Here is a 16,264-nt window from a genome sequence, read left to right on the forward strand (position 1 = left end):
GACATATGGTATTACATTAGTTTAAGATGTACAACTTAGTGATTTCACAATTGTATTCACTACAAAATGCTCACCACAGTAGTGTGGTTACTGATTATTACCATACAAACTTATAAACATTATTGACTGTATTCCCTGTGCTGTACTTTTCATCCCTGTGACTTGTTAAGTTCCAACTGTTAGTTGGAAGTTTGTACATCTTAATCCCCTTTACCTGTTTTACTCATTCTCCTCACCCCCCTCCCTCTTCTGGCAACCACCAGTTTTGTTCTCTGTACTTATGAGTCTGTTTCTATGTGTTTTTTACTTGTTTTGTTTTATAGATTCTGTATATAAGTGAGAGCATATGGTGTTTGTTTTATTTCACTTAGCATAATATTCTCTAGGCCCATCCATGTTATGAATGGCAAGATTTCATTCTTTTTTATGGTTCCATGGCTACACATATATACGCACACACCCTCTGCAAATTTTCTATCCATTCATCTGTTGATGGACACTTAAGAGGTTGCTTCCATATCTTGTTGAGCCAAGGTTTTTAAACATATCATGTGCTGCCTTTCAGGTATTCTGTTATGCCCTGAGCCCAGATGATGGCACAAACTTCAGAGTGAAAGTTATGGCAGAAGCCAATCATTTTATTGATCTTTCTCAGGTAGGTGAAACTCCTACACTTCAGACTTTTAATTTTGAGCAAATAGTGAATGAAACTATTGGTGTGTAGCTTGTATTTTTCATGACAGGTATTTATATCAGCCACTACATATGGACAATTACTTTGATCTTATTTCCTTCATCATTTATAATGAGCATGGATTGTGCTGAGGTTGCAAATGAAATAGAAATGGGGTCTCTTTGTGCTTGGATGTAAAACTCTTCTAGGAAATGGTGGCTTGGAAGAGGATTAGGTAGGTTACTTAAAATAGGAACTGTGGTTCATGGTTAAATCTATTTTTGTGGGCCTTTGCCTTTGGTTATCTTTATTTCTATACTTGTTCTGTTGCTATTTCTAGGAGCATAAATTTTATGATAAATTAAGATTGAAAGCTGTGGAGGAATTAATTTGGTGAGTGTAGAGGTTTTTTATGGACTCTGGGCCACTTTGGTGACTAATAGAGATACGCAGTGTATGGTATATCTAGTAATTGATACATGAATCATTGAAGTTCTAGCAAAAGGGTTGTGAGATTCTTGTCATTTAATGAATGGTGTGTACCAACATCTTTGGCAATGTAACTGTTGCTTTGAGACTATACTCAACCAATGCAGGATTTGGACTCTTCATGACAAGAACCATACTGCCTTCCACCTTTGAGATAATTAAGGGACTCTACTTATTGACCGGAGTCTAAACTCTTCAGCATGGCCTTCACAGTCTTTTTTTTCCCCCCAAAGATTTTATTTATTTTAGAGAGGGAAAGTGAGAGCTTGAGCTGGGGAAGGGCCAGTGGGAGAGGATCTCAAGTGGACTCCATGCTGAGCAAGAAGCACAACACAGGGCTCCATCTCACTACCCTGAGATCATGTCTGAGCTGAAATCAAGGGCTGATGCTTAACCGACTGGGCCACCCAGGTGCCCCAGCCTTCACAGTCTGAGTCTGAGCACAACCATGTTCGCCAATACTTTTCACCTACCATTTGCCCTCATATATACTCTGTACCAAATAGAAGTGATCTACTCAATATTTTAAAAATCTGTGCACTTTACCCGGGTTCTTTATTTGTACTGTTTTTTTTTTTAAAGATTTTATTTATTCATGAGAGACACACAGAGAGGCAGAGATAAAGGCAGAGGGAGAAGCAGGCTCCATGCAGGGACACTGATGTGGGACTTGATCCTGGGACTCCAGGATCATGCCCTGAGCCTAAGGCAGATGTTCAGCCTCTGAGCCACCCAGGCATTCCATATTCATACTGTTCTCTATTGAGATTCTGTTCTGTCCAACTGCCTCAAGTGCTTATCCATCTTTGAAGGCCCATTTCAAAATCCAGCTCCTCTATGAAGCCTTGTTATTCATGCATTCAATCTAGAAGTAAATTCTCTTTCCTGTGTATTCTATTTCTGTAATGTTTTAGGCCCATTTTAATGGCACTTATTTTTTTTTTTAATTTTTATTTATTTATGTTAGTCACAGAGAGAGAGAGAGAGGCAGAGACACAGGCGGAGGAAGAAGCAGGCTCCATGCACCGGGAGCCTGATGTGGGATTCGATCCCGGGTCTCCAGGATCGCGCCCTGGGCCAAAGGCAGGCGCCAAACCGCTGCGCCACCCAGGGATCCCTTTAATGGCACTTAAACATTTTTTTTATTTTTTACATTTTTTATTTTTTTATTTTTTTACTCATGACAGGCAGAGAGAGAGAGAGGCAGAGACACAGGCAGAGGGAGAAGTAGGCTCCATGCAGGGGGCCCAATGTGGGACTCGATCCCAGTTCTCCAGGATCACACCCCAGGCTGAAGGCGGCGCTAAGCCGCTGGGCCACCGGGGCTGCCCAACATAATTTTTTTAATGAAAAATTTTTTATTAACGTTTTAAAAATTTATTTTTTAGGATTTTATATGTTTATGAGAGACACATTCATGAGTGAGGTGGAGACCTAGGGAGAGGGTTCTGCATGGGGAGCCTGATGGTGGGACTCGATACCAGGATCTGGGGATCACGTCCTGAGCTGAAGGCAGACGCTCAATCACTGAACCACTCAGGCATCCCAACATTTAAAAAATAAATTGATTGATTGATTGATTGATTAATTGATTTTTATTTATTCATGAGAGAGAAGCAGAGGGAAAAGGAGGCTCCGTGCAAGGAGCCCAATGTGGGATTCGATCCCGGGACTCCAGGATCACGCCCTGGGCCAAAGGCAGGCGCTAAACCGCTGAGCCACCCAGGGATCCCCACGTTTTTTAAATTTAAATTCAATTTGCCAACATATAGCGTAACACTAAGTGCTCATCACATCATATGCCCTCCTTAATGCCTATCACCCAGTTATTCTACCGCACCCCCCACTGACCTCCCATTCTGCAACCCTGTGTTTCACAGAGTCAGGAGTCTCTCATGACTTAACCATATTTTTATACTGCATAAATGTAATTTGTCTTCTTACTATGTTTTGTACCTGTGACTCTGAATTCTATTTAATGCCATTAAAACTTACTGAATTAGTTTGAGATTATACATAGTGAGTTCTTTTTTTTTTTATTGCATAGATTCCATGCAATGGAAAAGCAGCTGATCGCATCCATCAGGATGGTATACACATCCTTGTCAATATGAATGGTTATACCAAGGGTGCTCGAAATGAACTCTTTGCTCTCAGGCCTGCTCCTATTCAGGTAAAGGAACTAATAGTAATTGCTTACAATATTTATTAAGCTATAAAGATGGTGATTTTTTTTCCACCCTCCAGTTACTTGGCATTTAAAACAATAGGGCAGATATGCTTGACTTAATAAAAGTATAGTTCTTGAAATGCACAGGGACAATGAATTTTATTATTTTTTATTATTTTTAAAGATTTTTATTTATGCATGAGCAACACAGAGAGAGGGGCAGAGACATGGGCAGAGGGAGAAGCAGGCTCCCTGCGGGGAGCCTGATGCGGAACTAGATCCCGGGACCCTGGGATTGTGACCAAAGGCAGATGCTCAACCACTGAGCCACCCAGGCGTCCCAAGACAAAGAAATTTTAATGTAGAACACAGTGCCCACAGGTACATTTGTATAGAGATATGCAATTCATAGTTGCATACGAACAGTTTGGTTTTTTAAATTGGGAAAATGTTTAACACTGAGAAGGTTAGGCTGAAATACTACTTGATTCCTCCTAGCTAAAGAAGTCAACCCTCCTTATTTGTTTATTATTTTGAACTCTTTTGGTGAGGCTTTTTAGCTTTTGGCCTGATTTTTTTTTTTTTAATCTTTTAGGCAATGTGGCTGGGATACCCTGGGACCAGTGGTGCGCTTTTCATGGATTATATCATCACTGATCAGGAAACTTCACCAGCTGAAGTTGCTGAGCAGTATTCTGAGAAACTGGCTTATATGCCCCATACTTTCTTTATTGGTGATCATGCGAATATGTTCCCTCACTTGAAGGTAGATAGAAAAACAGTGCTATGTGGACATTGCAAAGAACTGTAGTCGTTTATTTCCTTGCTGTTGTCCCTATGCATCCTAAAAGAGTCTCAAACTTTTTTTGATTAGAAAAAAGCCGTCATCGATTTTAAGTCCAATGGCCACATTTATGATAATCGGATTGTTCTGAATGGCATTGACCTCAAAGCATTTCTTGATAGTCTGCCGGATGTGAAAATTGTCAAGGTCAGAACCTGGTCAATATTGTCATTGAAATAAAGTTATCTGCATTTGGGATATTTTCCCTAATGATACATCTTGTCATTTTTTTCTTAAAGATGAAATGTCCTGACGGAGGAGACAATGCAGACAGCAGTAATACAGCTCTTAATATGCCTGTTATTCCTATGAATACTATTGCAGAAGCGGTTATCGAGATGATTAACAGGGGGCAAATTCAGATAACAATTAATGGATTCAGTATTAGCAATGGACTAGCAACTACCCAGGTGAGAAGAGAATAATAGAGTGTAATACCACCAAGTATTCATTTATCTTATTTTTTTTAAGATTTTATTTGTTTATTCATTCATGAGAGAGGGAGAGAGAGGCACAGACACAGGCAGAAGCAGGCTCCATGCAAGGAGCCCGATATGGGACCCAATCCTGGATCTCCACGATCACACTCTGGGCTGAAGGTGGCGTTAAACCTCTGAGCTCCTGGGGCTGCCCTCATTTATCTTCTTTAAATCTAATAACTCTAGGAGATGTAAGCACTATTATCCCTGTCTTATATTGAGGAAATGAGTTAGGTGGAAATTGACATCTTACAAGCCTTTTATTTTTAAAGGCTTTTTATTAGCCTTTTATTTTTTAATTTTACTTTATTTTTTTATAAGTAATTTATTGTATTGGAAATTCCTTGGAAGTGCTCTTTTTTTAAAAAATAATTAATTCATTAATTAATTTATTTATTTATTCAGAGTGAGAGAGAGAGGCAGAGACACAGGCAGAGGGAGAAGCAGGCTCCATGCAGGGAGCCTGACGTGGGACTCTATCTCAGGTCTCCAGGATCACACCCCGGGCTGCAGGTGGCGCTAAACTGCTGCGCCACCAGGGCTGCCCTAGCCTTTTATTTTAAAAGGCTCTTGGATTCAGTCATTAGGTCACTTAATGAGGGTCTACTGTGTTAATAATATGTTACTTCCTGCCTCTAGGAGGTTTCCTCTTATCAGCGGTGAATTATCTGTAGACCTGGTACAGTTTCTTGCTTCTGTAACTCAGTTCTTTCCCTTAGTTAAATCTTACTCCCTTTGAAGACTTTCAGTTCATACAGCTCCTCCAGGAATCCATTCCTGTCCCTGTAAGTAATCTTGCCTTCCCTGTTCCATTGGCACCTGTCTTCTCTGCTTTTGTAATATTCGAAATGCATTTTTACATCCAGCACAGCATGTTATAATTCCCTATGTTTGTGTATTCTTCCCTGAATTGAATTACTTTAGGGCCCATACCTTAGCCACAGTAATGTAGTATGTGTTCAATAAACATGTTGCATATTGGAATAAGTGAATATGTATCTCTGTCAAGAGATTATAAGGCAAGGATCTCTCTCTTAGGAGTTAACAGTTTTAGTGGTATAACAGTTTATACCACAGATGCTTAAAATGAACTCTTTTTCTCTCAGGCAAGTTCCTGTTAAGACAAAGGAATTAATAATCATTTACAAGGTTTATTGGGCTAAAAAGACAGTGTCATATTTTTTCTTAATCTCTGATTAACTGTCATTTGAAACAATAGGATAGGCGTGTTTGACATAAGGAAAAAAAAAGTATATAGTTCTTGAAATACACAGGGACAGAGAACTTTGGGTGTAGAACATGATGCCCAAATGTATGAAACCTACCTGGAATAGTTAGATAACAATATAAGGCAGTACCTCGATGTATGGTAATTGCAAGGTAAGACTATAATTAATTGTGTACATAGATACTTAAAAATAGTGGTGATCAATGTGAGGAGACACAGTCAAGATGGTTTGGAGGAATAATTTAACTTTCAAGGATGGATGTGATTTAGAAAAGGACATTCATTAAAAAAGTGAGCAAAAGCTTGCTGTTAGATTAATAAGATTTTGAAAAGAACTTTTTGGCTTGAGTGATAAGTTTCAAGGTAAAGTCTTCCGCTTGCCCCCATTAAGATAATACCGTAACGTTTTTCCTTTCTTGAACTTAATATGTCATGAATATTTTCTCACAGTTCAAATGACATGACTTTTAGTGGTTATACTATTTGGCATTTTAAGGATTCTTTTTTTAAGACTTATTTATTAGAGAAAGTATACGTGTGCATGTGCTTGTGTACATATATGCACAAGCAGGGTTGGGGGGTAGAGGGAGAGAGAGAATCCTAAGCACAGAGCTTGATGCCAGGTTTGATCCCACAACCCTGAGATCATGACCTGAGCTGAAGCCAGGAGCCAGACACCTAAATGACTGAGCCACCCAGGCACCCCAAGGATTCTTTATTAATTTATTTTGTATGTATACCACATACAAAAAAAAAATACCACATACTGCTGACTTTAAATATAAACATCCTATTGTTTTTTTGTGTTCCAGATCAACAATAAAGCTGCCACTGGAGAGGAGGTTCCTCGTACCATTATTGTTACCACACGTTCTCAGTATGGGTTACCAGAAGATGCCATTGTGTACTGTAATTTTAATCAGTTATACAAAATTGACCCTTCTACTTTGCAGATGTGGGCAAATGTGAGTATGTGTAGATTGATTATTCATGTCTAGAGACTAGTAAAGATTACATAGACCCATCTTGCTGAGGCTGCCCTTCACCCCCCTTCAGGAGCTGTTGTGCTCGTTTCTATAAGAATAGTAGATTTGCAGCCATTTTTTATTTCTCCTTCCAGTGTCTAAGTATTACATTATGAACCTTTTTAATTTATGTATTCAAAACCAGGGATCAGCAAATTTTTTCTTAAAGGGCCAGATGGTAAATATTTTTGGTTTTGCAGTCCATACTCTCACATTTGCTTAACTCTGCCATTGGAACAGGAAAATACCATAGACATAATGTAAATGTAGGAGGATAGGTGTGTTCCAGTAAAGTTTTATTTACTGAAACAGGCAACATGCCTGATTTTTCTTATAGGTTATAGTTTGCCAACCCGTGGCCTAAGCTTGATAACAGAAGCTGTCATGTATATCCACCCATGTGTGACACTCTCGCAGTATGGTAGAGTTGTAACCAGGAAGGAATTGATTTATGTCGTTACCTCTCAGTTCATCAGACCAGTTTGCATAAATAGGACCTCTGAAATTTCTAAACTTTACTATCCATAACTGGCTCTTACTCCATAGGGTTAAATAGAGATAATTCTCGTTTGTTTTTGTTTTTGATAATGGGGTAGTTTTTTGTTTGTTTTAAGAAGTATGAGTGGGAGAGGAACCAGGTGAGTACAGGCTTACTGTCCCTTAATCTTTACTTCCCAGCATTCAAAATAATCCCCAAACCAAAAGCTTTTTCAGAAGTTTGTGGGAAATTTCTTTGGCAGCAAAACTACCAGAACTGATGTTAGGCTGTCTTTTGGTCTTTTGTATATTCCATTCAGTATGAATATTCCTACATCTCTTGTAGAGGTACTAATGTGTTTGTTTGTAGGGAGTTGCTGCTGAGGATGTTATATATTTGCACTGTACTACTTTTTAAAAATCTAAAGTATCTCGGATTCTGAAATTGCTCTGTTCTCATGCCTTTCAGGGAAGGGATGGTAGACTTGTCTGGTAACATTGAAGAGACATAGATCTGAATCAGGGGTTGGCAAACTATGGCCTATGGATCAAATCTGGCATTGCCTGTTTTTGTCAATAAAATTTTATTGACACACAGTCATGCCTGCTTGTTCACATATTGTCTGTGGCTGTTTTCCAGTGACGGGCAGAATTGAGCAGTTATGACAGACTCCATGTGGCCGCAAAGCCAAAAATATTTGTTCTCTGGTCCTTTCTGTACAAAGTCTGCTGATACCTCATCTTGAGTAGGCACACATAAAGTCAGGCAAGTGTGAACTAACCTTATTTGTTGTGTCATGCTGGGGGACTTAAAATTTGAAATGGAAAATTTCTATCTCATCAACAAAAACCCCAGTCAGTAACAATTCCCATAGGACACAGCTGCGTCAGATTTTGCCAATTAGTAACTTGTTTTGTGTCTTACATCAGTCTTCTCTTTCTTTGAGCTCTGGGGATAGCTAAGCAGAAAAGGAACCTATAATTCAGTTAATCTAACTCCATCTATAAGGGAAAGACAAAAGTTCACAGTAGGATCTACCCGGGTGACAAGAATAGACTGGTAGAATTATTAGAGCTCTATGGGAATCCTTCTTGAGAAGGGCAGAGCTGCTATTAAAAATTATTCTCATTTTCCCCATTTTAGATTCTGAAGCGTGTTCCCAATAGTGTGCTGTGGCTGTTGCGTTTTCCAGCAGTAGGAGAACCTAATATTCAACAGTATGCGCAAAACATGGGCCTTCCCCAGAACCGTATCATTTTTTCACCTGTTGCTCCTAAAGAGGAACATGTCAGGAGAGGCCAGCTGGCTGATGTCTGCCTGGACACTCCACTCTGTAATGGACACACCACGGGGATGGATGTCCTCTGGGCCGGAACACCCATGGTGACTATGCCAGGTGAGTTGCTAATAAATCATTGTAATCTTCCTTGTTCTTTTTCAAACCTCCTTCGGGGGAAACATTTTTAGGTGAAATTATGTGCTAGAAGCAGCACTAGGGCAAGATGATAAAAAATGAGCTTTGTTCAAGTCTAAGCACTCTGCTCCATTCTCATCAGCATTGTGTGGGTGCTTAGTATAAATACCATTAATAACTGCTATTTGCATTCTCAGACATGCAGTTTGTTCTCTTTTTTATTACAGGAGAAACTCTTGCTTCTCGAGTTGCAGCTTCCCAGCTCACTTGTTTAGGTTGTCTTGAGCTTATTGCTAAAAATAGACAAGACTATGAAGACATAGCTGTGAAACTGGGAACTGACCTAGAATAGTAAGTAAACTTTTCCACAAATTTTATGGTAAAGGAGATTAGATACGGAAAATTTAGAGAGAATATAGATGTTTAAAAATGAAATAGTAAAATATGGATAATATAAAATAGGTGAATTAGTTGTATGATCTCTAGATGAGAAAACTAGTTTCTAAACTTTTATAAATGCAGTGACCAATAGATTTGACTATGGAAAGAGTAATTGGCTGAATAAAAGTGAGTCAGGAAAATGAAAAGGCAAGCAAGAGAGACAGAAAAGCTTTTTTTAAAAGATTTTATTCATTTATTTGACAGAGCACACAAGTAGGCAGAGCAGCACGGAGAGGGGAAAAGCAGGTCCCTGGGGAGTCCTTTGTGGGGCTCCATTTGAGGACCCTGGGATCATGATCTGAGTTGAAGGCAGATGCTTAACTGACTGAGCCACTCAGGCGCACCCAAATTTTTGTTCCTATGTCAAATAATAGCCTGGCTATATAAAGACTGAACATTCACATCATCAACTCCTTAAAAGGAAGCTAAACACAGAAATGTGCAGACAACTCACTGAAGTAGAACTACAAATGGTTAAGAAAAAGTTTCAACCTCTGTAAGTGGAAATGTAAATCTAAAATAACGTTTGTACTATAGCCATTATTTGCCTAGAAAATAAAATATTTTTAGTATTATACCAATGATGAGGGAGCATTGAGGTGCTGGCCTTTTCATACAGGGAGTAAGTTGGTACAACCCTTCCTCAAAGTTTTAAGAGCCTTAAAACACGCACACACACCAGCCAGACCTTTGACTCTATTAGTGCTACATTTTCACTGTAGCATAAGGAAAAAACCATAACTTCAGTGCCTCAAGTAGGTGGGAATTAGAGGGGTGGTGCTTAGATAAGCAGTGCTTTAGCCATACAATGAAGTAGTGTCTCTCTTTTAAACGAGGCTTTTCTTTGAATGTTAGGGGTAATTTTTTTTCTTTGTGTTTTTCTGAGAAGTAGCATATTCTAGAGAAGCTTAAAGAAGCACCCTCTTTGAGTCAGACTGCCTGGGTTTAAATCCACATTCTCCCCATTTATGAGCTTTGTGACTTTGGGCAAGTTAGTCTCTATGTGCCTTGCCTTTTCCATCTGCAAAATGGAGATGAATGATAGTACGTACCTTGCAGAGATGTGAGGATTAAAAAAAAAAAAAGGTGTTCCATGTAAACACTTCTAAAAGTTCTTGTTAAGCATTCAAAAGATGTTAAGCATTTATTATTTTCAAAATTTTCTCCATTGAACATCTACACATCTAAGAAAAGTGAGTAAAAATTTTGAGCCCAGCCATTTTTTTTTAAAGATTTTATTTATTTATTCATAGACACAGAGAGAGAGAGGCAGAGACACAGGCAGAGGGAGAAGCAGGCTCCATGCAGGGAGCCCGATGTGGGACTCCAGGTCTCCAGGATCGCACCCCAGGCTGCAGGCGGCGCCAAACCGCTGCGCCACCGGGGCTGCCCGAGCCCAGCCATTTAAAAAAATTGATTCGTGTCCATCATTCCAGAGATAACTACGTAAATATTTTAGTGTATTTTTAAAAATTTGGGGGCTTAGTTGATTTCATATGACATTTTCCTCCAACATTTTGTTGTAGAAATAAACACTTCTATACCTACTGCCTAGATTTTACCACTAACACTTTACTATACTTGCTTTATCACATATCTATCCATCTATTTATTCCTTTATCCATCTAGTAATCCCTCTTACTTGATAAATTTTGAAGAAAATTGCAGACATCTGTACTCTTAAATACATCAGAATGGGCATTGTTAACTAGTTTATTATTTTTTTTAAGATTTTTATTTATTCATGAGAGAGACAGAGGCAGAGACGTAGGCAGAGGGAGAATCAGACTCACTGTGGGGAGCCCGATGTGGGACTCAATCCTAGGACGCCGAGATCATGACAAAGGCAGATGCTAAACCACTGAGCCACCCAGGCATTCCTTTTAACTGGTTTAATATTTATTTTTTGAGGCAGAATTTACATACAGTGGAATACACAAATCTTAAATTTGAGTTTTGAGACCCTACCTTTATAACCCAAACCTACAGCAGTATGTAGAACATTATCATCAGTCCAGAAAAGTTCCTTCGTGTTCCTTTTCAGCTGGTCCTCCACACCAGCCCTCAGAGATTACCATTTATTGGCCTGAATTTTTTCCCTATAACTTAGTTTGCCTTTCTAGAAACTTCTACAAATGACACCATACAGTATGCACTCTAAAGGTTTTTTTCACTTAGTATAATGAGATTTATCCATGATGTTGACTTTTTATTTTTTTTTAAAGATTTTATGTATGTGTTCATGAGAGACACACAGAGAGAGGCAGACACAGAGGGAGAAGCATGCTCCTCACAGGGAGCCCAGTGCGGGACTCCATCCCTGGACCCAGGATCATGCCCTGAACCAAAGGCAGACACTCAACCGCTGAGCCACCGCAGGTGGTCCCCATGATGTTGGCTTATATCAGTACTTCATTCTTCTTTATTGCCAAGTAGTATTTCATTATATGGATGTACCACACAGTTCAGTCATTCTCCTGTTGACAGAGAGAAAACTTAGAAAAATAAAATAGAGCACAGAAGTACTTTTATTTGGAAGATAGAGGAGAATCTCCCCAGCCCCCTGTTCCCAGAAGAATTAATTGCTACTTTCCCTGTTTTTGAACAGAACCATGGCTTTGGTGATACTAGGAGCGCTTTTTGTTAATATCTAAATAATTAATGTATAAGTGGAAAATTATGGCAGTAGACAGTACATTTCTTATCCCCTGGAGTATTTTTCCTACTTAGTTAAAATATTCATAAACTGAATACTTCATCTTACGTTTGTCCCTTAGCTATTGTAAATGATGCTTAATGAATGCATGGCCAGGTTTATCTGCATCTCTGATGATTTCCTTTTGAATAGATGTAAAAGTGTTACTGATCGGTCAGAGGGTTGTGAACATTTAAAGTTTCTTAACACACACCTTGCTAAATCACTTAAAAGGGTAGGAAAAAAAAAAGAAAGAAAAGAAAAGGGTAGGCAGTATACATTCTAACCAGTAGTACGGAGACACATGTCCTTGCCAATTCTTTGTTTTAAAGGTAGAAGCAAGGGGATCCCTGGTTGGCGCAGCGGTTTGGCGCCTGCCTTTGGCCTGGGGTGCGATCCTAGAGACCTGGGATTGAATCCCACATCGGGCTCCCGGTGCATGGAGCCTGCTTCTCCCTCTGCCTATGTCTCTGCCTCTCTCTCTCTCTCTCTATCATAAATAAATTTTAAAAAATAAAAAATAAAATAAAGGTAGAAGCAAGGTGCAAGGTGAAATGGAGAGAGCATGGTGTCTCATGGATGTACTTCTTTAGGAAAGAACAGAACGGTTTCAGAGGACACGGAGGTGAACTTGATTATAAGTGTTAGTTAGCATTACCTTAGCTGTGACCCTTTCCTTTTTCAGCATTGAGGTCAGGATGGCCAGGCAGAAGTGAAAAGAGTGTGAAGTCCAGTCATATAGTTTACCACAAAGGTGACTAGGAATTTGTTGAGGGCTGGTACTGAGTGCTCCGATTTTTAAACTTGGTTCTTTTTTGTTTTATTACCTAGCCTGAAGAAAATTCGTGGCAAAGTCTGGAAGCAGAGAATATCCAGCCCTCTGTTCAACACCAAACAATACACAATGGAACTAGAGCGGCTCTATCTACAGATGTGGGAGCACTATGCAGCTGGCAACAAACCTGATCACATGATTAAGCCTGTTGAAGTCACTGAGTCGGCCTAAATAAAGACTGTATGCACAGGAGATTACCCCAATACCTGAGCCTCAACCTTCTGGGGAAAGGGAACTAACTAGATATAACATACTTTTTACTTATCTGTACGGTATCATGTTGCAGATGGGTGACAAATGATAATAGAATAGCACAGCCAGACTTGCTTCCTGCATGATAGGGAGAGACACAAGAGATGGGAAACTGCCGTTCCACAAGGAATCTCCACAGAATTTTGCAGCAACCAGGTGGTGCATAGGCCTGGAAGGTCTGATCTCCCTTGGTCTTCCATGGGATGGTTAGTTTGGAGGGGAGATAGAGATTGTCCAGCCGTTTTGTGATTCCATGGATTGATTGAGTCTTCTGAATTAATTTTTTTTCTTTATATTTTGGGTATTGGAGCTTTTAAAAACGTTTGGTTTCAGGTATTTTTATTCATGTGAAGTGTATATGATTCTCTTGAGATAAGGTTTTAAGCTAAAATGTTGCTCCTTGTTTTAGTTTCTGAACTCTACAGATTAATGGGGACTTTGCTGGTGTAGTCTTTTTATAGGTTTTATAAACCACTTGAGCCTATATCAGTCGTTTTAGTGTCTGACCTAATGTTTGGAGCTATCAGTGCATTGTTGGTTTAGATGATGACTCAAAATTTTTTTCTGGTCCGTTTCCCATTTCCTTCCCTTCCCTTCCCCAACTTTAAAGTTTCTCCTGTAACTCAGCTAACAGAGCGAAGTCTGATTTTAAACCTCCCAGAGTGTTTCTCTTAAACACATCATCTGGTGCCAAATGAAAATTCTTAGGAGTGATTATTAATTATGCAGGGCATAGTTGTGGTACTGTCGATGATGATGATAATGATGATAATAATATAGATTTTTTTGGGCCTAGTTTTGACCTATTTCACCAGTGTTTTACCTTTGCCCCTCTATGCTGCTTCCAAAAGTGATTAGTGTATGATACGATTTTTACCTTCCTTTCTCAAGTGTTTTTTTTTTTTTTTTAAGTGAGTCTTGTTCTTCCTATTTCTTTCAGCAGAAATGAAATCCCAGGTAAGTATAAGTATTCACATATTTGATCAGTAAGTCGTAGTTCTCTTCAATACATTAAATAACTTTCATCAAAAAAACAAAATAGCGGTAAAAAGCTCTGAAGGACCAGCTGTGTAAATGAGTAATTATTTTTCAGACCTTCTCGGGTATTATATAATAACTGTCTTCTGGACTTGGTCTTGAAGAGTCTGTATGGATCAGCCTCAGTAGTAGCAAACAGCACTGCTACTTGGAGTACAAATTAGACTTTAGCCCTCCTGGAGCTTGAGTTCTTGGTATTAAAAACCATAGGAATAAAATTATTGAATTACAACAAAGGATCGAAGGCTTGAGGCTTAAACAAGCCAACATATGAATATATGTTTCGTGTTGCTGTACTGTACTTACGCTATCCAGTAACAGTTAATTTTTTTGTCTGCTAGTAGTGTTCTAGATATGTCTTTCCAAAGTGCTGAGGCAGTGCATCTATTTTGTAGTTGCAGCTGATGCCTGAATGTATCCTAGCTGACAAATTATTAAGAACTTGAATTTCTGAAAGATTCTTACTGTTAACCAAAATCTGAGCAAGGAGACTCAAATGTAATTCTTGCCAGAATTACATGTTAATGAACTGTGTACCTTTTAACAATATATAAATCAAGAAACATCAGTTTAGGGATTTAATTTATTTTTTACCCGATGGAACTATGAGTTCAAGGTTGCCAGCATGGTTGCAGATAAACTGATGTTTGAAATTCACCAAACTACTTAATGTGGAATAGGATAATATACTTCCAGTGCCCTCAAGGCTGTGACCTTACAGCCATTTTACATAGCACATCATTCCTCCTATAGGGATGAACTTTTTCCTGGCACGAAAAGTAGCCGCTCTGGTTGAAGCTTTGCTTATTGTAATAGGCTTTTGTTTCCAGGTAACATGTCTGTGGAAGACTTAATTCTGAATAGAGATATAGATATTACTGGAAACTAATTGTTTTTTTCTATTATACTCTGCTTTATCAAAAAAGTAAAACATTTAAATTGTGCTACAGAAATCCACATGTTGTCTTGCGATCTTTAAACAATAAATGAATGATTTGCCCTTAATATGGCTGATGGTTTTTTCTTTTTTTTGGTGGCTGATGTATTTTGTGTTCTGTTAAATTGAGCATTAGACAGAACAATAGGGTCATCCAGTAACGAAACTTCTATTTGAACAGCTCCAAACAGCTGGAGGACCACCTTTCCCTAGTGTAGCTATGGTCTTAAGGATTATTTTTTCTCAGCCAGGTGTGGTAGAGGGATGGGGCTGGCATAAAGATGATGACAAAGCCTGTGACCCCCAGCACACCCATCCATGATTGTTTTTATTGGGCCTACAACTGCACTGGCTTCAAACTGCTATAGTCTTATTTTTCGTGTGGACTGTTCATGCTCTGTGTGGTGGTTGAACTCAGCCACAGGTAGGAGGGAAGATAGTGCAGCAGGGACCAGAACAGGCTGTTTGAGCTGCCTGTTTTCTCAGAGATAATAAATGAGAAAAAATTTTTCAATAGAATTTCAAGGGTACCTGGCTGGCTCAGTAGAGCATGCTACTCTTGATCTTGGGGCTGTGAGTTCAAGCCCCATGTTGGGCATAGAGCTTACATTAAAAAAAATAATAAAATTTCAGCTCATTTACCTCCCAAGCTCTGGGTTGTGACCCTCAAAGTCCTAATGTGGATAGTTGTTTGTTTACTAAAAGGTCAAGGGAACAGGGTGGAGAAAGGTATCCAGTAGCCTAATCAAAGGTTCTCACCCCTACCCTCTTTATATGTCACGAATATGCCTCCCTTCTTTTCAGCCCACTTTATCTCCTCCTGCCTTCAATCTAAAGGAGTTGCTTGGGCATTTGGGATAAGGTCAGGCAACATGATTCGATTCCAGTCCTAAGCCGCTTTTTACTTGAAGCACATGCCTCTTAATATTAACTACAGCTAACATCAAGGTTCTTTGCCCAAACCTCTGAGGCACACAGTTAAGTAACCCCCATTTTTACAAAAAAGGCTTGTAGAAGTAAACTTATAAGTTTATTGTAGAGATTTTTATTTATTTTTATTTTTTTATTTTTTAAATATTTGTTTATTCAGGATAGACAGAGAGAGAGGCAGAGACACAGGCAGAGGGAGAAGCAGACTCCATGCAGGGAGCCCGACGCGGGACTCGACCCCGGGACTCCAGGATCGCGCCCTGGGCCCAAAGGCAGGCGCCAAACCACTGAGCCACCCAGGGATCCCAAGAGATTGAGTTTTAATGACAAGCCCCA

General features: G+C 39.2%; 1 protein-coding gene across 4 annotated transcripts in view; it reads left to right on the forward strand.

Moving 5' to 3' along the window:
* OGT (O-linked N-acetylglucosamine (GlcNAc) transferase) overlaps positions 1-15,066 on the forward strand; it is a 36,950-nt gene extending 21,884 nt beyond the window's left edge. For 2 of the 4 annotated variants that reach the window (XR_011998353.1, XR_011998354.1), the window contains exons 14-23: positions 566-655; positions 3,210-3,335; positions 3,928-4,098; positions 4,207-4,323; positions 4,416-4,586; positions 6,696-6,848; positions 8,026-8,151; positions 8,530-8,782; positions 9,028-9,151; positions 12,768-15,066. Coding sequence is in view for 2 of the 4 variants with exons in the window: in XM_025982890.2 (XP_025838675.1) it covers positions 566-655; positions 3,210-3,335; positions 3,928-4,098; positions 4,207-4,323; positions 4,416-4,586; positions 6,696-6,848; positions 8,530-8,782; positions 9,028-9,151; positions 12,768-12,942 (1,380 nt within the window). In the remaining 2 variants the exon portion in view is untranslated. The remainder of the gene's footprint in view (positions 1-565; positions 656-3,209; positions 3,336-3,927; positions 4,099-4,206; positions 4,324-4,415; positions 4,587-6,695; positions 6,849-8,025; positions 8,152-8,529; positions 8,783-9,027; positions 9,152-12,767) is intronic. The other 2 variants (XM_025982890.2, XM_025982889.2) reach the window with 1 other exon arrangement.
* The last annotated feature ends 1,198 nt before the right edge of the window (positions 15,067-16,264 follow it).

This window comes from Vulpes vulpes, chromosome X (assembly GCF_048418805.1).
Source record: "Vulpes vulpes isolate BD-2025 chromosome X, VulVul3, whole genome shotgun sequence".
Classification (NCBI taxonomy): domain Eukaryota; kingdom Metazoa; phylum Chordata; class Mammalia; order Carnivora; family Canidae; genus Vulpes; species Vulpes vulpes.